Source organism: Atractosteus spatula, chromosome 7 (assembly GCF_055471065.1).
Source record: "Atractosteus spatula isolate fAtrSpa1 chromosome 7, fAtrSpa1.hap1, whole genome shotgun sequence".
Classification (NCBI taxonomy): domain Eukaryota; kingdom Metazoa; phylum Chordata; class Actinopteri; order Semionotiformes; family Lepisosteidae; genus Atractosteus; species Atractosteus spatula.
In genome coordinates, this window is record NC_142712.1 from 8840077 (window position 1) to 8861709 (window position 21633).

The 21633-nt window shown below is 35.7% G+C and overlaps 1 protein-coding gene across 1 annotated transcript; it reads left to right on the top strand.

Annotated features, from left to right (window-relative positions):
• The first annotated feature begins 601 nt into the window (after nucleotides 1-601).
• Nucleotides 602-18159, top strand: cep126 (centrosomal protein 126). The gene is made up of 12 exons (XM_088922307.1): nucleotides 602-630; nucleotides 1751-1870; nucleotides 4100-4245; nucleotides 4830-4941; nucleotides 5612-5810; nucleotides 9017-11147; nucleotides 12407-12562; nucleotides 13279-13403; nucleotides 14682-14745; nucleotides 15725-15934; nucleotides 17028-17092; nucleotides 18058-18159. The coding sequence occupies exons 1-12, from the start codon at nucleotides 602-604 to the stop codon at nucleotides 18157-18159; spliced, it is 3459 nt and encodes a 1152-aa protein (XP_088778433.1).
• Nucleotides 18160-21633: the final 3474 nt, after the last annotated feature.

Consider the following 21633-nt stretch of genomic DNA (forward strand, 5'->3'; position numbering starts at 1 on the left):
ATACTGATCATCATCAAGTGTGTAAAATCGACAAATTGTGTCCATGGTTATAGCAGTTATAATAAAGTAGTAGTAGTATAGGTAAACAAAAATAATTATTTATATGAATAAATAATTATTATAAGAATTATAATTGCGAATCTGCCGGATTTCTCCAGCCGTCCGTCGTTTCCTCCTTTTATCGGCCCTACTCTCAACCTGCGCCTAGTTTCCGTTGTCAAGGAAGCGGCGTCTCTGGTTGTCAACATGGCGGGGCTAATTAATCTACAGGTTCAGCAGAGCAAAACTTTTACTTAGCTGGAAAACCCAGCCAAATTGTCAATGCTGAATTCGGAAATAAGAAAGAAATGAGAAGCAACAGAAGATCATAACGAGCACTTGACTACAATGGCACATCGCGCCGCAGTTTCAACGTTTTCGTTCACACAAAAACTGTGGGTTTATTTTGGCGTGAAGCGGAGGACAGCCGGCTAGCGCAGTTCGGAATACAGGCTGGGATAATCCGTTTCTTAAAATACGTGTACGATCGCTGAACTTGGTTGAATGAAGATTGTGACCAGTTTGGGGAACTCTTCAACGTCGTCCCATCCTGGGATTCAGGATGCACGTCCAGAGGGCCAGCTCCTATTCGTATCCTTAAATCGATGTCTGTTTAGTTATAAGGCTATTTCTTTTGCTAGAAGCTACCTCAAGATCCTAGTTCTAGAAATGTTTTTTATGACATTATTATTATTATTATTATTATTATTATTATTATTATTATTATTATTATAATAAACCACCTTCAATTACTATTGGTGTAGGTATAGTCATTCATTTAAAGACCAAATATTTTCAGACAGTGTGCTTCAAATGTTATAGACAGTCATCACAGAATATTCACTTATTACCCTTTGTTCCTCATTTTGGACTAGCTAGCTAATTTACCTGTATTTTTCCTTATGAGTATCTTCACCTGCTATTGATGCCAGTGTATATATGCGTGTGTGTATGAGTCTATGTGTATCTGTCAAAGTGACATCGCTTTGCAATCTGATCTGAGTAGTTTGGCCTTTGGCTGACAGAGATCATTTAGAGGTAAGAGGTATAGCAACTACAATTAAGTTACAAAACAAGGAAAAATTGTTTATATATATATACCTACCTGTATACAGTATTGTTGCTTTTCATAGTGTCTTACATTTGTCTGTTCAGTTACCTCCTTTGCCATTATAGCCGACCACTGTACTGCACTGTAAAAAAGGGAGTGGCATAATTTGTGTGACCGCTGTACTTGGCAATCATAACACAACAAACAAGCAAGAAGAAAAGCCTTTCTCCAACTTTGCGAATGGTTTTCAGTCACATGATAGCATGGATGGATTCTTATCTTCAGTTTTTTCATAATTAATTTAATGTAATGACCTTTGAAAACTCAGTTTTTCCTTATTTCCCCCCTAGTACTCAATTCAGATTGGATACTTTTTGAAATTGCAGTAATCCAACAAATGTTTAAGAAACTAGGTGTTGCAGACAATTGTTTTCCTTACGGTAAATAAAGATGGACCACTGGCAGTGTACCATTAACACAAAAGCTTCCCTTTTCAGCTCATTAAAGTCTGGCTCTTTGTGGGTTTTTATTTTTAACTTTTATGCAGGACCCTTCTATATTTTAATGTGCATTTGCTCCTGGACTACTGCACAACTGGTGAAGGCAAAATCTCCTTTTTACCGGCATGTCCTGAAGCTCCTTAACTTTGTCTGATGTTAGAAATATAAAAACAGAGCTAGAACGGTCGTTGAAAGATGACCGTCAGGTTCTGGTTGAGGAACAGAAGGCATGCAGAGCTCGTGCTCGAAAATTCTCCTTGGAAACCAATCGACGTAGGAGGTATGTTTGGTACTGTATGTTGTTTTTTCTTGTATTTTAAGAGGTTAAATTCAGTTGCAGTATCCACAAAAATATATAATTTATACTCATACAGAAAAGAAATGCATCACTATGATCTACTGGATTAAATAAAATATATATCATAACAAGAACTCAAAAACTGTGCACTACACAGAGAGCTGATCAATCATGATACCATTTCAGTATTAAACATACTGTCAAAATGAACACATTACAAAATTAGTATTGTATTTGACCTCCCTAAGCATTCAGACAATCTTGGCAGTGTTGACCTGATAGTTGTCAATAGACTGTACTTGGGATGTTGCACCACATGCAGCCAGATGGTGAAGGTTGGCCAGTTGTGTTTGTTTCCTATTGATGGTGTGGGTGAATAAGTCCCACAAGTGTTCTATGGGACTCAAATCAGGAGAAAAAGCTGGCTACTGTACACATTAACAAGTCCTTTCATGGACAGTGATGCCAACATCAGCCAGCAGTCCTCATTATTCAAACAAGACACGGTTGTATCTTTCACCTTCTTTGCATTAATTAAAGCATTTTTGTTAATTACTTTCTGAATGGCTATTTATACTAATTCTTAATCAGTTTATTTTGGCAATTAATACAATTCAGGTATTAAATACTGAGCATGTGGCATTTTTCCAAAATCACATGACTGTTTTCATTGGTTTTTAGCATACAGCATGTAGAAAACGTTTTGTAAAGTTGTACTAAAAAACATCTGTTAACAGAAAAGAGGCAACTTGAACAGAAATTGACAATCACATTTAATGTGTTTGCAGAAAGCACTGGAATTGTTAGTTTTTTATTATAGCACTAAAGATAAGCATTAATATGACATAAACATTTTTAAAAAAAGTATGTTTTGGCACGAATCCCATCATGTTAAATTATGAGGCTGTACACTGCCACCAGTCCAGCTGATGGTGTAGTTTTCCTATGCAGAACAGTTGTAGCAGTCAGTGAAAATGGTTTGAAGGAGAAAGGAGAGATCCTGTTATCCAATACTTCACGTGCCAGCAGGATTTCGTCTGCTGAAATTAGATTTCTTAATTGGTAACGGTAATGCAATTTATAAGAGCCAAGATTAGATTGGCTAGACTGAAGTGTTCTGCTTAAAATGAGTTCATCCCAAGGTAAAGCACAAATCTCAGACAATTAATAACCTACTAAATCTCAGCATCTTTGCAGCTCTTGGAAAGAGATTAAAATAAAAGGTTCAGTAGAAAAAAAAATGTTCTGTATGTGATGATAGTAGACTAAATACTACAAACCGATTACTTTCAGAAGACATGTAAGAAGTATTTTTGTGCAGCTTCTAAGAACAGATTCAAATTTCTATCTTTGTCGTAGTTGCGGTTTAGTATTTACTTTCATATTAGTAAATTCTATACTGAACTTGGACATCGGTTTAACCTCTTTGTCTTTGTTAGAATGCTGTCAGGTTGGAAATTTAAGTTTATTTGTAATTAGAAAAAAACTATTATTTACATCAGCCATAATACAGTATATTGCAAAGATCCTGTATTAATATACAGTAGGATCTCTGGTGTCATAGACACTTAACAGCTGGAGTTTGTCTGCTGAGTTGCATTTGTCACCAAAACAAATATGGTCTTTTATTTTTTAATCTCAATATTGTGTTGAAAGAAGCAATAGTCATAATATTTCATTACAATACAGTGATGGAAATACATTTCCATCTCAATTTATAATTTTTGTTACAAATCTCTACCCCAGATTATTCTGTAATATCTTAATGGTACTGTACAGAATATATAGTTGAAATGTTAAAACTGATAGTCAACACAGTGACGGCCTTTCAAATAGTATTATGTTATTTATTTTATATCCAATTATGTATTACCAATTTATTTGTATTGCTGTTTTCAATAAGGCAGTTGGGATCGATACATTATTAGTATGAGAAACTTTTATGAGAAAGGTAGACTGTACTGAAGTTTAAGATTAGTTTTGAAGATCTTTATTAAGCAAACTTAGCATTCTGTACCTCAAGATGTTAATTTATTGAATTTGCATGATTGTTTTAATTTAATTAACATAATTATTTCATATAGTCTCATTGTAAGTAGTTCAGTTTCTTCTTGGTTTCACTAATTGCTTCTTGTCCTGCTTGTTAAATGTACCTTGATGACAGTATATACCTACTGATACTGCAGGTCAGGGTTTTACATTTTTCTGCAGAGCTCTGGAGGAGAAACGCAGAGAAGAGGACATCAGGGAGCAGAAACTGAGGGAGGACATACTCCAGCAGCGCAAACAGAAAGTGCAGGAGGCAACAGAGAGGTTTCAGAGAGCTCATCTTCCCCCCTCACAAAGAAATAGACAAGGTGGGAAAACATAGACCTGATCTGCAGTTAAATTACCTAAATGTCCACGCTGTTTGGAGCTAGCCATACTGAATACAACACTTGCTCATTTCTGATGTTATCAGAATAGAGTGTTAGTGTTGCCACAGCACAGAATACGATTTTAGCTAGTGCCATATTGCTAGTATTGAAACCATTGTCACTTCTTCAGTATTAAGTGGTTCTCTGATTTGTGCCACTGTGGCGTTCTTGTCACACTGGAGCATTTTGCCGTCAATTTGTCTTTTTACCAACTGTTAGTGCCCAACTGAGAATGCTTTTCATCCTTAGCTGACAAGAGAATTGCTGTCAAGCTCTCCAGGATCTTACGCTATTATGAAAAAAAAAACATTGTTTTAAACGTGTTCAAATCTCTGGAGGTATTTTTCCTGCAAGTCTAAATGCACTTGTAAAACTCAGGAGAGGAACAAATCCAGTTCTGGAAGATTGCAGTCCAACGAGGGATATTCTTATGTGAAATGCTTCTTGAACATTTAATAAATGTAAGAAAATAAAATACTTTACTTTGCACGTGAAATTTTTTAAGTTTTTTTTTCTTTTTTTAGTTTACAGAAATCCAACCCCACGATTAGAAGAAGCTTTGAATCAAATTCAACCCTCTTTCAGTTCTTCAGCCCTCAATTCTTCACTCTACTCCAGAAGCCCTATCAGCAACAGGTATAAAAAGCTGCCACAGTTTAGTTTTTGGATAGCTAATTGTACACAAGCACTTAAGAGAATTTGGACGTGCGCTGTTTATTTTTCCAAGTATATTAGTTATTTGAATACATTCCAAATTTGTAAGACTGTGATTTTTTGGAATTGAAGCCTAAGTATTGTAATTATGATACGGTAAAATGATAGTAAATCATGATAATCATAATATATTCACCTCAGTAAATTGGGAATTGCAGTTATAGTAAGTGTCCACAAGATGGATTGTAAATTATTCTTTTAAAAGACAAACAGGAGCCAACAGATGGCACTGTTGAATTTAGAGGTTTTCACAATTTTGAGTCTTTTATTGAATTTTTCTTCCTAAAGAATTAAGGAAGCAAAAGCTTTGCTCTTGTGAAGTTTTACCACCCACATCAGATGAATTTGAATAGCCACTTTCATTTGTTTCATGAGGAGTAATTTGTTATACCTTATTCTTTCAAGGCAGATGAAGCTATTTAAGACAGGATGATTTTATTTTAGATGATCAAAATCAAACAGTGCTTTACCATTTCCAAAACTGCAGAAATTTTAGTGATATCCTTGAGTCACATTTTAGTGATAATATTGTTTAACTATAACACGACAGATGTGCAAAAGCAGATCTCCTAATATAACACTGTTTCTACAGGACCTACACATCCTCTCCAGGTTCTTCAGCAAGTTCCACTGCCTCTCATTACCAGAAGCAGTTGTCTGCCGCAGTAGCCTATGCCAAACTAATGCAGGAGAAGAGCGGCACTAATCTCAAGAGCAGCCAGATGCTCTTTCAGAATGAACTTCTGGAGACACAGCGCCTTCTGGAGGAGAGAAAGATGAATAGCCTGCAGGTAGGACTTCTCACACAAACATATCCTGGTCTTCCTGGCACACACTATCCCCTGTGTCAGTAATGAAATACCCGAGTTTGAGTGGAGAGCCGCTTAATTTTAAAAATGGTGTTACCACCAAGGTTTCTAACTACTCTTTACATCAAATAATAACTTCAGACTGTGGAAAGTTTGTGTGGGTGTGTACGGCATGAATTATCACAATCACAAGATGTGGGATCCTGTGTATCTTTTTGTATTTTTTACTCTGATGTTTATTTAAACTGACCTTTAGCCTTTAATTTAATGTCACTTAAATAAATAGCAGATTATGTACATTACACACTAGCTAACGTGGCTTATTTTCTGTAGTAAACATTTCTAAAATCTCTGTTGCCCGAAGTTGACATGTTTCTTTGAGCCAGTGCTGTATTTTCTTAAGGATACATTTATGTCTTACTCAGTGAAGGGTGCCAGCTTACTGTCATTCGTAAAGAAAACAAACTAAACACCACTTCTCCCCCTGGCTGGGCCCCATTTCGTTCACTTTTGAATTTGAACTGAAGGAGGTGCTAAGCAGAACTTGTAGAAATACATTTTTGTGTGTTATGCTTTTACTTCCACCACTAGAAACATCAAAGGTGCAAGTAAACCTTATTTAACAGGTTTCTTCTCAAAGAAACAACCTTATAGGTTGCTGTATTGAATGCAGAGTAATGGAAATGAAAAGTGCTGATCTTTTTGGACACTGTGGATGAAGAAAATGGGAAATGAGTGTTGAAACTATGCTTACTCGGTTAATGTCAGCTCTTTATTACATGTCCTTGGGAACGTTAAAACAGCGCATTCTAGTAGTTAAAGCAGTTCAATACTGAGGGGCACTGATTGTAAACCAGATCAGTTTGACATTGATACTTATTTAAGCCGTTGTCTCTGACAAAAGGCCTGAGATCCAGAATTTGATTCTGTATTTGTTCTTTTCCTTATATTAAGAAAATGTGTCTAAAATTCTAAACAATATTACCTTGCACTATCAGGTAATGAAACGAATAAGTGCAGGTGCCAATATAGATAAATATAGATACATTTCTTTACAAAAAGTCTTACCTTCCGGAGCCCTTTAATATGCTTTAATCACAATAGCCATTGTTTGTAGTTTTCTGGATGCATATTGCTCCTATTTCACAAAAAACATCTGGTAATAGCACACTCTCAATTACACAGACTAAGCTAGTACCTTTAACTAAGCAAAGTCAGTCTCTTTTTCTTTACTTTGTGTATAGAGTTAAAAGCTTGTTAGGAAAGAATTTCATTTCAGAAAAAGTCAGTCTGTAATTTTAGCCCATAGCTCCACCTGCCAGGACCTGCTGAAGGATTAGTACTGCAAACACAGGTCCCTTTCACATGAGACGCCAGTCATGAAATGCTTTGGGGAGTTTATCTTTTGATTTGGGAGACAGATGCCTCTGAGTGATTATTCCAGTGTAACCAGTATGTTCCGAGAACTTGGATTTTGTATAATGGAGTACAGTTCTACTTTGTCGCCTATACCCGTCATGGTCCAGCACTTAATCCCCTTTAAATACTCAAGCACACAATTATAATCTCACTGAAATATGTCTTCCTTTTTAAAAGCAAGGTAATAGAAAAACCGGATTAGATAAAGAGCATGTCAAAGGAGTAAGTCCATCCAGAAATAAATACATTTTGTTTTACTACACTAAAACACTCTGAAGTACTGTACTTACTCAGAAAAGTAAAGGACCATAAATTCCAGTCACCAAGAGCCTTAAAGTAGCGGTGAGCTCCAAGTGCTAAAAAGTAACCATTGCAAGTTTGATTGGTCTTTTTGGCTTTGCAGGAGTACTGTATAAGCTGCACAAGCTAAAACATTAGTGTTTTCTTTGTTATGCAATTCCGAATGATAAACATCATCAAAACGTTAAGAATAAAATACATATCCCATGGGCATGATGGTTCAAAAACCTGTGCTTTCCAAAAGATTTTTCAAAAGAGAATGAAGATAAATATGCAATTAAAATCAAAATTGTATTTTATTTTCCTCTGTAACTGTAAGACTGGTTTACATATCTGTATTTTTAGATTTGTCTAAAATATGATCAGTGTCTATGGACAAGCACTGTGGCAATTATTGAACACATTGAAAGTCTATTTTTCCCAGGTGACAATCGATAAAAAATTACATTGTTCTGCGAATAACTTCCAAAAAGCTTAAAGTTGTGCAGGAAAAATGTGTCTGTGAGAAAAGCTCCATGCATAATCATTTTCCCTTGCTACCCAATTTGAAACATTTTAAAAATATAATTTATTAGAAAAATATGGTGAAGTGTAATGCACATTTGTCACAAAATAAGTGCAACCTGTATCTTCTGGAATTTTTTTTATTGAATATATCCCTTTTGAAAATATCACAGAAGATCGGTTGTAAATCCCTTTAGAGGCAAATAAATATTTGATGTGGATAATCCTATAACATTCAACTTAAAGGTGTATCTTCTTAAGATTTTAAGATGCCAGAGATCAGTTTTAAAGCTGATTCTAACTAAGATTAACTGTGCTACCTGCTGCTGGAGCTTAGCTATTGTAATGCCTCAGAGAAGCACAGTTTGTCCTTGTAGATTTTTTTAAGAGATACTCTTTATTTTACTGGGTTCCTATTTTAAATGGGTCATTATGTTTTCTCAGCTGTTACAGTACAGCTAAATTAATCTCCTGTATAAAGCCTGCTAAAATGACTTTAGCTGGCTAAAATGTTTTAGCGGCGATAAACACAAAGGAAATAGATCACTTTATGAGTGAAATATCCGTTCGTACATCATAACATAGTTATCCTGTTTACTACTTTTACTTTGTATTTTCTGTGTATTTTAACTTTTTCTTCTTTAAATTGGAAAAATAGTTATTTAAGTTTAGTAAGTCTTGCCAATGAAAAAACAGTTACTTTGTTGTATATAATCTATTTTTCTTCTTTTGTCAAACATCCTGCATGTTTCAAAATGAAGAACCATTTGTGATTTTTGTGGTTATGTTTTGGCAAGAGTGCTCCTCAAAAGAAAACGTGAAATAAGCAACCTACATCAGCTTTTTGCGACTCGCTTTTTTTAAGGAGCATGAAGTTGTTAGTAAGAATTAAAATGAACATTGAGCTGAAATGTTTTGGCCAAATTGTGTTCTTTGTAAGTGTATAAAACTATGTTTCATTTTAGGATTTTGAAGAAGAAGTTAGACAGCTGGATCGTTCAGAAAGCTTGTCAAGCCTGGACAGTTTAGAGAATGAACAGTCCGATCAAACCCCTAGAGCTGGCAAAAAAAATGTTACCTATTCTTCAGCACATGAGTTTGTACCCAGGAACTGCACTCAACCTCAGTTGCCGAGGAAGCACTTAAATGGCACATGTCCTGCTGCTAAAACAAACTTCCTTAAAGCTGAGAAGATTAGCCATGATCCGTGGAACCAAGACAGTATGATGTATACAAATTCTCAGACACATGTAATGTCAAAAAGAACTGAGGAATTGAGCACTAAGTATCTGAACAACACACAGCAAGCAATAACAGTGCAGCGCACAAATGAGGCATATTTTGAGGGTGAAAAAGAAGCTAATATAAATGCATCCACATTGAGTAGCCAGAATACATTAACTGAGAATAAAAATGTGGATACTTCATCTAATGAGACTAGCCATGATAAAACTCATGATGATTTTAGTGACAATTGTCCTAAAGTTATACCATCTAAAGCATGGAGCACTCCTGATCCTACACCCAAGGAAATACAGTTTTCCACTCAAGAGGATGAATCTAGGCAACAAGTGAAAAATCCAGCAGATAGGTATTCAAATCAGCCATTGGCAACTCAGATTGTTTTACCTACTAACCAGATTAGTGGCGAAGAACATTTGAGCAATAAGTCTGCATCTCCTGGTACTTTACTGAAAATTCTAAACAAGAGCTGTACAGAACCAGATTGCCTTGATGTGAGCCTGACTGAAAATCCTAAATGCAGCCATTGTGCAAGGACTAATCAAATCGACCCAATTTATTCCAAGAATTACAATGATAAAAGCGAAAAGTGTGAAAGTGAAAAATCCATTGATGTAGAATCGTCGAATCACGTAACAGACTCTCACAGGACTAAAAGTAGTATTTCCAAAACTCCCTTAACTCCTGGGGAAGAGAGACAAACACTTTCAGACGCAAAACTATCAGACCCGCCATCTACTTCTGTTGGTGGAACAAAGGGCATTAACGTTGTTAAAGGGATATTAAAAAAAGAATCAAAATATGCATCAGGTCATGCCAGCTCTGCGCTTTCTTCCAGCAGTGTCCATTTTACAAAACAGGTGGCAAAGTCTATCAGGGATAGTGTGGAATTGACCAAGCTGAAAGACAGAGATCTAGATAACAGTAAGACTAAAAAAAAGCTGCGGTGGTTTGATGAGATTGGCTTGAATGAGTCTGATGAGGTAAACAAGCAAAACCAAGCAAGGAGCAAATTATTTCATCAATCAACAGTTAAAAATAATATAAAAGATATTTCAACAGAACGTCAAGAGAGCCAGTTCCAGGTTTCTGCTATGCCAAGTGCCCCAGGGGCTTCCAAGACAGCCCAGACTACACAGGTCACAACCCCCTTGGTTTCTACTGGCTATCACTTCACGAAACAAGCTTGGGCAGACTCCGAGCACCAGGACAGTAAGCTGCAGGAACAAGGTATGAAGTCACAATTGGCAAATGCCTGTCAACGCAAAGGAAGGCCAAGGGTCCCTAGGAGAGTGCGATCTGCTAAAGCTCGATTGGGCACTGCTCCCAGTAAGACTAGAAGGGGTACCATAATCAGACCACAGTCTGCAAGTGAAGCTAATCATGTTTTGAAATCCCAGGGGAAAATGATTAAACCCAGCCCTCCTCCCAGACCCATATTTCCTCAAGGCAGGCAAGTTCAGAGTGCGAGCAGCAATGAGGAGACAGTTGGGCGTCCAACAAGGAATCTTTATAACGACACTCAAACTTTCAGCAAGGGAAGCATGCCAGTGGAACAGGCTTCATACAAAGACATTCCAGATGGCTGTGCTCTGCCTCAGGGCAGTTCCTTCAGCACAGCTAGTGTCACGTTCACACCATTCCCACCCTCCTACACCTTATCCTCCTGCGAGACTGTCACAAAGGCCACTTATACTGTCAACAGTATCCTGGGTGGAGACCGACAAGAGGCCTTGACCACTAGACGAGGTCCCATCTATGGACAGAATGGTCTGCGTCTGGACCATACCCCCACTGACGAGGAGATCTTGCAACTGTGGCAGGGTGTTCGCAGTGCATTGGCGACCAAGGATGGTAATATATATACAGATTTACCTTCAACCTCAAGTTAATTAATTTGTCTGTTTGGTACTTAATTTTAAGTGAAGATTATGTCATGCATTATAACCTGAAGGTTGTTTTAGTAGGATGTATTGTATGTCTGTTTTTCCATTATTTTTGTCCCTATTTTCCATTGATGTATTAGAGTTAAAATAATCCATGTTGGCCTCCTGTGGAGGAGTGGCTCAACTGTTATGGATTGGTCAGATCCACGGTCAGATCCAAGCCGAGGTCAACTCACTAGCCAGCATTGACATGGATTCTCCAAGCTATGGTGCACAATTGGCTGAGCACACTGAAGGTAGAGTAGGATTGCAAGCATGCAGTGCTGTCACTGAAAGGTCTGCCTCTCCTCCTGGTTGGCACTGACCCTCCAATACAGGGCAGTTGTTCCTGTGACATGTTTGAGCTAGGTAGTTCAAAGCAGTTTACACTCCTTCATTGTCCGATCTGTGCCATCTGTGCCAACTCTGAGCTGAGGTGCTAAAAACAATTAGGTAGTCCAAATCACGTGGGTGAACTAAAAGAAGATTCTGAATTTATAACGTAAGCGAATAATCTGAATAAAATGTTAAAGTAAGTAAAGTACTCACGTACAAAGTCTGTAGAACCCAAGATCCTGCAGAATTACCCTTTTTCGTTTCATTAATACTCTTAATTATTAACTTTTTTTACCATAATAAGATTATAAAAAACATAAAACTAAAATGCAAAAAAAAAGATCAAGGAATTATGTTTTTTAAAGTTAATTACTGTTGCTAGAAAAGACGATTCGTCATTGAAGAACCTAGTGACCCGAAAATAGCATAAGCTGTACCAGATGTAATATTTCGCTTAACTAAAACAAAATTACTTCGACTTGGTAAATAAGTGTTGCATTTGGCAGTTCCATTTTTGCTACTATAGTTTGGGTATTCACTGAGACTGTTTTAATTTTTTAAAAAGTTTCTGAGGCTTTATCTATAGCCATTGCTTTCATTGCTTCTGTGTTCCAATCACTGTTAAATTCTAACCTGCTGCATTATAAAGGGGTTATTATTTTGGAGAAACTGACCCTTTTTACTAAGAAGTATGTATTTCCTTTGGGATACCTACATATTTTTGTATCTGGGGATTGGTATTTGGGGAAAACGACTTTGTTTCATACATGTTTGACAAAAATCTGGCAACTGAATTAAATCCAAAACAGATTAAATTCCTAAAATATTTTTCTTCATTTTTTATTGACCTAGGTGACTCCCGAAACATTTCTACTCACAATGGTCTGTTGTCCGTTGTGCCTCAAGCTCGTGCCAATTTGTCCCATGTTACCATAGACGGTGGTAGTTTGATCGGTGGTGTCAAATCACTCACTAGAATGGGTGGATTTTTTGCTTCACCTTCGAATGGTAAGGCTTCTCAATTGGACTTTATTGGTGGTTCATTTTCATTTCCAAATCTGCTGGGGCCAAAGAAGCTAAGAAGCTAATTAAAAAGCTGTACAGTTCAGAGAATAAAAATATTTTGAGAAAAAGAAAAATAGTCACTGAGTATTATTAAAATGACAGAATTCTTCACTTCACTGGCCTTCAAATAAAATGTCTCCTTTGCTGTCTTTGCCCCGTCTGAGGAGGGCCTATGGCTATGACTAAAGCAGTATTCACATGGTCAGTCTTTCTCATTACCATAGATGTCTATTGATTGTTATGTTACATATACTGTTGTCACAGAGCAGCTGACCACAGTTTAGTTTAAACAGCTTAATTTTAGGTGAAGCTTTAAAAGAGCAGTGAAGCTTTCTTAAAACATTTGCTTACACTGACTTCGAAAAAGCTTTTTACTCGGAAATTAAATATTACAGAAATCATCCTGTTTCACAGTGTGCTCTTTTCTGAGATAATTATGATGAGAGCCCAACACTGTCAGAAATTGTTACAGGATTCCCATGCTTATAGCATGCATGTTCTTATACTCTTTGCTGTTCACATAACCTGATTTTAAGTCTGCATACTTTTCACTGAGCTTTTAGTGTTCTACAGTATGTCAGCTCAAACCATTCTGAACTGGACTGTGTATGAAAATTAAGTTGCATTTCATCATATCCTAACATTGTCTCTTCTTAAAGCAGCCTTCAATGTGGCAAGGAGAAAACAGATCCTGGACAGTAATGGAGCAAAGCACAGGGCTCTTTTGGAACAGAGGAGACAGGCCACAGACTCTGTATCCAGGAAACCTGTGATTGCATCAGAGGTACACACCCATTCAAATCTTTTTCTCTGGAAACGAATGAAAAGATAGCACCCAGAGCACAATTAGACTTTCTCCGCTCAATGATAAATTCTCTACTTAGAACAGAATACTTGTTTTAATTGAATGTTATATGTTTTTGTGTTTCAGTGTCTGGTTATTTTATACTTACACTTTTTATTCATGACAGACAGGTTTATGCAGGGAAATTAAACGGTTTAGTTTCAGCAGTAGTTTAATATGATGTCAGATTAGTAAGATTTAGATATCAAGAGCAACATCAAACATAAATACTGTACTGTTATCATGGTGTTACACCTGCAAATAGCAGAAAAGTATTGTGCACTCAGTAGTTTTCCAATGAAATACAGGCTATATGAATGAAGCTTGCATAAGTTGGTTTAAGTACAAAGAAGCATGTTTCATATCACATCTGTGAAAAACAGTACAGTTGTGAGTCAGGCACTGAATTCTAGGAGAGACTCTTTTTCTACATGAAATTCTCACTTTAAAGCTATCTTTGCTAAACTTACCATTACCTATCCCTTGACTGTTGGTTGTGTTCTTTTGTTTGCACTGTTTAAAAAAAAAATTTTGCCTATGGTATTTCAAGAAATGCTGTGTTTGTTTACATTTTAACACAAAAGGCGATGCAAAATAAAATCCACAAAGAAGCATTAACATGACACAACACTGAAGATAAAAAGAAAATTATATCTCAAAAGTGTTTTTTAATACACAAACATTTTGTTTTTTCATAATGTAACTGAAAGATTCTTCTCATTTTATTCTCCCATTTTTTGTTTAAATACTGATGAGTAATACTGCATGGAATACAACATGGAACAAATGATGGATAAGTTGATGATTCACAGAAAAAAAGATGAATATTATCTGTCTTTTTGTAAGGCACACACAATAGAATACCTTGGGCCTGGTTCAAATGACCTAGCATGAAACTGATAAATATAAACCAAATAGATTCTTCTTCACTTTGCTTATCTTAATGAAGGGATTATCTTTACTTAATAGTTCCACAGTATATTTAGTTTCGTTTTGTGAATTCAAATCAAGTGTTTTTTTTAATCAAATGTAGCAATGAAACCTTTGCATACATATGTCACATCCCTTGATTGGAAGCTATACTAAAAAAAATAATTTCTTTTTTTAATAATTTTTTTAACCCTGTGTACTTTGTGTTGTTTAATTTGCTAAACTTCACCGATTTCTCAGTTGCTAATAAACTGGATACTTGCTTCTTTAATTGTTTGTTTTGTTCAGGGCACTGTTGAGATCAGTCCATTGCCAAGTAAACCTGAACAAGCACAAATGCCCTCAGATGAAGGTAATTATGAATAGACACATATTATGTTTTATAATAATAAAAGTAATATTCAGTGTAATAAGATAATTTGTCTGCCAACTATAGCTGTAACTAAAAATCTAATCTAAGAAATTATACTGCTGAGTTTGTAAAATCACTGCACTTGAAAAGTGCACTTCACATTATGTACACTTGAAAAAAAGTGTGTAAGAGCTCTTCATTCTCCTTTATGTGAGCAAAATCAATGAAAACCAGCTGCATGTGTCATGTACAGTACATCTGTTTGGAATTTTGTTTATTTGGAGGTAGCCTAAAAATCACCATGGGAGCTTGCCATCCTTTAGATTTCAGGGAGATATCCTGGGTTTTCCTGTCTATACTGTAGAAATTCATACTTGTGAGACAGTGATTATTTGAAAACATGATCTCACTTTTCAGAGTTGGCTTCACAGGTGGTATTAAAAGTAACTGGGAAACTGTATTAACCTGTGTTTAAGCTGTTTCATGACTTAGAATTTGATGTAAAGAACTATACTTGGAAATAGAACATTTAATGTACAAATACATCCTATTATGAGAAAAAAACTAAGAAAAAGTCCATTTAAAATTGAAAGTTAAAAACTGAAAACATTTCCACCTACTAATGTATGATATCATTTCTCAGCTACATTATACTAAAAGTATTTGATAATATTTAGGTGAAATTATATTAATGTTTCAAGCTATAACAATGCAGAATGGATCATATGTAGCCCTTGTAATGTCACGTGTTGTCTTTGGAAGATCATTGTAAGCAATGTTTTCTCATAAGTGTACAGTGGCTAAGAGCTTGTATTGTGCTGAATATTTCTAATATTTGTTTGTCTGTGGCATAAGTAGTGGATAAGCCCTGTTATAAAGTATGCACTTAATTGCACTTAATGGGTGTCTGTAGGATAGTGTATTCAGACGTCTTTGTGTTTAATGTTTTCTAAAGTGTCTTGTTCTGTGGTGTTGACAGTTTCTGAGAGCACGGCCCAGTTCCTTCTGGCAGAGAACCTGACTGAAACCTCAGCCTCCGACAGTGAGATCCTGAGAGCTATGGAAATGGTGCATTCGCAGAAACACACCTTCTTGCTGAACCGAGCACAGCACCTTGGCCTCAGCGCTCTCTCTCTGGAAGAACAGAAACTGTTACATTCATTGGAGCACCTCAATCACAGACTGCTGTGTAAGACAGCTTTCACTCACCCACTGCAGCTAAGGGAACCATTGTCCTCAGCCATTTAAAATAAAAAGCACAATTCTGGCAGATATGTTCTTGTTTTTATCCCAGACAATTCCCAAAATGATGCTAGGAATTTACTGCAAGTGTCAGGTTTTGTTTCTGTTGGTTTAAATTAATTATTAAAAAATATTTGACCACATCTGCAATGCATACCAGCATACCACCATTTGGTACTGATTTAGAAAACTATCTTACAGGTGTCTATATCTGTATTTCTGTCATAGTTGCCCATTATTTAACTTACTGTCCTTATTTTTACTTTTTTCTACTAAATGAGGAGCTATTTTGTATAAATTCTGGCATTATATAGTAAAATCTATATGATACAGTAAATATACAGTATTTAATCATGGAATCTTATGAATTGCCACTAACAGTCCTTTCTTAAAACAATAACTTATTATTTTACCTTTTAACTTTCTTAAAGAATATACCATGAAAAACAGTGAGTTACACATTATTTCAGGATCATCAGATTCTAATGTTTGTTTAAAAGAACATGTCTAACTTCATCAGAGCTGTAAAAGCTTCTTTTGACTTTTTGACTTGTTGCTTTGATTGTAGTTATTGGAATATTGTTATCAAGATTGCCAAAAAATATTTCTTGTCAAGCATTTAGTTAGATAACTGTTGTTAGCCCGATGTGCACTTGTTCTGGTGTGCTATGCTATCCACACATGAGATTTACAGTTGAGCTGGAGTCTGTGAATGTCGATAAATAGGGCCCAAGCATATAAAAATGAATGTTTAAAAAATAATGTTTTCAGGACTGGTGCATATATAGTTAAAAAATATTTAAACTGAAATATTTAAAAATATATTTGTAATGACTTCTACCTCAAGAGGAATATGCCTGCATGATGCCAGCAATTACATTTCTAATGTATTTGCAAACTAGGTCTTCCCAAACTTCCCAGGTTGTTACCTACCAAGAGTTACAAAAATATTAATAATACATCTCCAAAGTGAAAACACATCACACATTCATGAAATTCAGAAGTATTTTAACATTGTCTCATTGCCTGATATCCTACAGATGTACAAGAAGCTGCTGGAGGGAATCCATCTGCTACAGGTGTTTTACAGATTTCTTCTCCTTTTGTGAGTATTCTTGTCATCTGGGTCTTGAGTAAGTACAATACAGCTTTCATAATCCAAACCATGGAATGTTATAAATGAGATTGTTACTGGTAAACTGTAGCATATTTCAAAGGCTTACATCAAAATAACAAAAAATGCATAGCATATATATCTTAGACAGATACAAAAGTCTAATGTAAAGAATATTAGGTTGTTTTCAGATGATTTCTACAAACATCTATTGTTACCACTGCCTTTTACATTTTACTGGTATATTCAATATCAGGAAAAAAGGGAAGGTTCAGATCTGACCTCACTCCTAACTATGTAACACAAGGAACAACAGTTGATTTTTGTTTCTGTTTCAGTATGATGGAATGTGTTCTATTTATTAAAGCACTGTACAATTTAAATAGCAAATTTAAAAAATCAGTTTCAGTCAGACACATAGTCAGTTTCAGCCAGCATGTATAGAGCACAAAACAGTTTATCAACAAAGGTAAATTGTATTAAAAGAAAAAAGCCTTAGATGCACAAATTGTGGTAATGAACCGTTTGCTGTAAACATTAACATTGACCTTGTCAAAAATGAATTTCTGTAAAGTTAAAAAGTGTTTTGTGTTGGTAAATTAATATTTAACTTTGTGCGAGAAACAGGGAACTTAGACATTAGGCTTGTGACAGCCTCTGTTAAAACAAAAACAAGTATCCTATTGAAACAAGTAATAGGCTTATTCCTTTTACTTGTTCCTTTGCTGACTACGCATGCTGACAGCTACCCACCTGAACTACTTCAAGTATCTTATTGAACTACTCCAAATATTAAACACTCATTTTCCCTGCAAAGGAACAAGTAATAGGTTTATTCTATGCTGAAAAAAGAAGAAAGAAAACATAACGTTTTGAAACCTTTACTTGTTCCTTTGCAGCCTACGCATGCTGACGCAGCTACCCACCTGAACTCATTTTCCCTTGTTGCTTTCCAGGGCCTGCATTCCCGACTGCTTGAGGCTGGTGCAGGAGGGGCTCAGCACAGGTACCGCAGTGCCTCTGCTGACAGTCGATCCCGTTCGCAGAGACGATTCTGACACCTCCTGCCCCTCACCTCGCTGCAGCTTACCTCCAGTGGTCACCTCTTCTTTGAGTGTGCTGTCATGGATACCTGCATTAAGCACTTTACTTTGTTTATGCACCTCTTTTTGTTTGTAAATTATCTAGTAAGAAAATAAATGTTAAAATCTTACTTCTAGTAGATGCTGGAGTCTTAAAAATATTTTCACTTTCACTCAAATTGTACGAGTACTGCTGTGTGTTACACAAAGTGTAGCATAAGCACAGGTTTTCTTTCATTGCATGAGGTGATATGGGAAACATGAAAAACAGTTTGAGGTCGAAGAAACTTTAGATAAGAAGACCAAAGCCAAACATAAAATCAATTAAGGTGTCGGTTCAATCGTAGTATCGTGGCATTCAAAGTAAGATCTGGCGTAGCACATGAGTTTGTGAAGGAAAAGAAGTATCTTTCTTTGCTCAAAGCTCTTATTATTTCAAAACTCTAGCCAGGTCTTTTGATGATTGTATTGTGGGAAAATGTTTTTCCTTATCAGCATGAAATAAACACAAATGAAAATGTATTGTACGCTATTTATGGGAGTGAAAACTTTCACACTTTAAAGTAAAATTAATGCTCTGTCATTACTTTTTTGAATGCCACTAGTTTTCATTGATCTCTTTACAAAGAGGTTGTTTTTTAAAGGTAATCCAGTTATAGTGTGTGTGATATTAATTACAAGTGTGTATCATATAGAGTACAGTGCAGGAGTGATTATCAAGGTAGATTTCAGTCTGGTAGTTTATTTCTTTGTTTTATGTTGTTTGTTTTTTATATACTAATTAAAAAGAAGGGCATTTATATTTTTATATTTTTCAGAAAATCTATTTTGGGAAGTGTTTTAAAGTTTTAAATGTAATTTTTTAACATTAAAATGTTAAATGTTTGTATGAGTGCAAGTAATTACAGATTTTCTGTGGAAAATAATTTATAATTAATAAAAGTGTGTATATACATTTTAAACCAGATTATGGATTAAACCATCTTTAATATTTTTCAGTGATACTTGACAGGTATCAAATACTGGACATTTCATTCATCTTTACAAAAAGCATTACAGTTTTTTAAGATAAAATACTATAATTTAGTAATAGTTTATACCACAAAACTAAGGTAGGAAGGTGAAGGGAATCACCTTGCTGGTTTTTGCTAGAAGAGTCTCTAATTTCTTGTGCTGTGTTTACTCAAGAGATATGGTTATAAAGTTGTAAAAGCGTGAGGGCAAATGCCTTCAGATAGGAAATAGTAAAAATCAATATCCTTTGGGCCTGGTAAATACTGAGATGAAATACCTGTGACAAAAAACATTTTTATCTGCTCTAAGTGGTGTTGGAGTACTTGTTGGAAGCACTTTCCGTCTGGATTAGAATTTCTAGACCAATGCCTCTGTATAGTGATAGGGGACACTGTACAGTGGAAGTTAGCGTCCTGTGGATGATACCTTAAACCAAAATCCTGACAAATTGGTCATTTAAGGTCCCAAGCACTGTTCTCCCTGGGGATGTTCACCCTAGTGTCCAGGCTAAATTCTACTTTGGGCTGGCTAATCTAGCCTCCCAAAATCTACATCTTAATTCAATTGATTAAGAAATGTCTAATTTCTCTGCCATATTTGCTAAGCAATATCCAGCACATGTCCACAAGTGGGGGCTCTACTTCAGTGATGGATGGCGTGGTTCCTCACCCACAAATATGAAGCACTTTGGGATCCTTTGGGCATCCTTTGAGAGGAAAACTGCTATACAAAGGCAAGCAATTATAATTATTGTTTGTTTCTTAAGGGTAGTTTGGATCTTGAGTGAAATCGCCAAATTCATGCATATTGAATGTAAAATCCTTCAGTATGTGATTTTAAAACTAGGAATGTATAAAATAAAGAACCATTTTTTTATGCTGGACAAAATATATATCCCTGTATTCCTCTAATATAATACTATTCCCTTTAAAATTACATTGCATTACTATATACTGTAAAAAAATAGTAATGAAAAAGTATATAATTAACCAAAACAAACAAAGACATCCTTATGTAAAAGACAATGATTTATTGATTTTTTTTTCTTCTTTTGGCAAGTTTTGTCTTTTGGCAAGTGATTCTCACCCACTTCTTACATATACATTTGTTTCTTTTAATAGTTAAAAGCGTCAAATATACTTTTAGAATTAAATAGTACAAAAACACGGGAGATCTAGAAGGTTCTATTTCATCCATGGATTTAACATTCAGCCGTGAGTGTATATATCTTACCCAAAATATTACAATTACTCCTGTGTGTGTTATAGCCCTGAAAAAAAGAACTAGCAAAACTAAAAAAAAATCTCAGCCACGTTTTGGATAGTTTTTAACCTAAATTTGAATCAGATGGGTTGGGGTCTTGTGTTCCCTCTTTTCTTTTCTCATTTTCTTCATATTATTTCTTGGCTGCTCCTGGCATGGTTACCTGCTGAAGAATCATTTTTTGGTGTCTGAAGTCATGCCAGGTAGTTTTCAAAGGCTTTAAGTCACATACATGGATCTATTCATCTTACCTTCTCAGACTCAAACAAAGTTAGATATGTTTCTTCTGCTGATTCTGCCTCAACGTTTACTTCCCAAAATCATCATAAAAGATCTCATTTGCTTAATTTGTATCCCCCACCTACTATTCAACTTACTACTATTCAAGTATTTTCTTTTTCACATCATTTATTTTCCGCAGAGCTAGACTTGCTAAAGGCTAGGAGAAGGCTGTCAGAGGCATAGGTCACACAGATCTCTAATGCTTTATGTTTAAGAATTCAAGTCTTTTGTCCTAGTTTTGTAATGCTCTTTCCTCATTTATCTTGGAACACCATGATAGATCGACTCTTTGGCACACAATATTTGGTTTACTCTTGGACTGTTGTGAATTTATCTTGACATATTGCTAAAGTTTAACTTCAGAAACATATTTATAATATCTCATAAACTACTTTACAGCACTGCATTTTGTATATGTATGAACTGCATATACTGTACAGAGAGAAAGACTGGGAGTTCCATATAACAAAAAGGGACTGATACTCTGCTTTTTTGCTACATTTATTATACTAACTAGACAACAGATCCAAGAAGTCAGACGTAATAATGTATCTTATTAAAGTATGACTTTGATAATTTCCTGTGATTTGATACCAGTAAGAAAGTGAGCTTGCCTGTTAATCGAGTTGATTATTGAGTGTGGGTGTTTTCCTTTGAAGGACAATTGAGGAAGATTAGGGAGTTTATTGGTGTCTCAGCAGGACACTTACTCTTCCCCAGCAGAGGTCAGAGGGTCAGGTCCCACCTGGGGTGATTCTGTAAAGTCTCCGTAAAGCCTGCCCTCATTTTACAGGACATTTGTGACCCTGCCTTAATGTCTTTGAAAACTTACATGTACACAGCCAAAGAGTAATAAAAGCCACAAAACATATACCAATTAAAATATTACCT

Excerpts from the sequence above, each read along its gene's own strand:
- cep126 (XM_088922307.1), top strand. The coding sequence starts at position 602 with ATGCACGTCCAGAGGGCCAGCTCCTATTC. Across the intron at positions 12,563-13,278 it reads TTTTGCTTCACCTTCGAATG|CAGCCTTCAATGTGGCAAGG; the intron begins GTAAGGCTTCTC and ends CTCTTCTTAAAG. Across the intron at positions 15,935-17,027 it reads CCTCAATCACAGACTGCTGT|ATGTACAAGAAGCTGCTGGA; the intron begins GTAAGACAGCTT and ends GATATCCTACAG.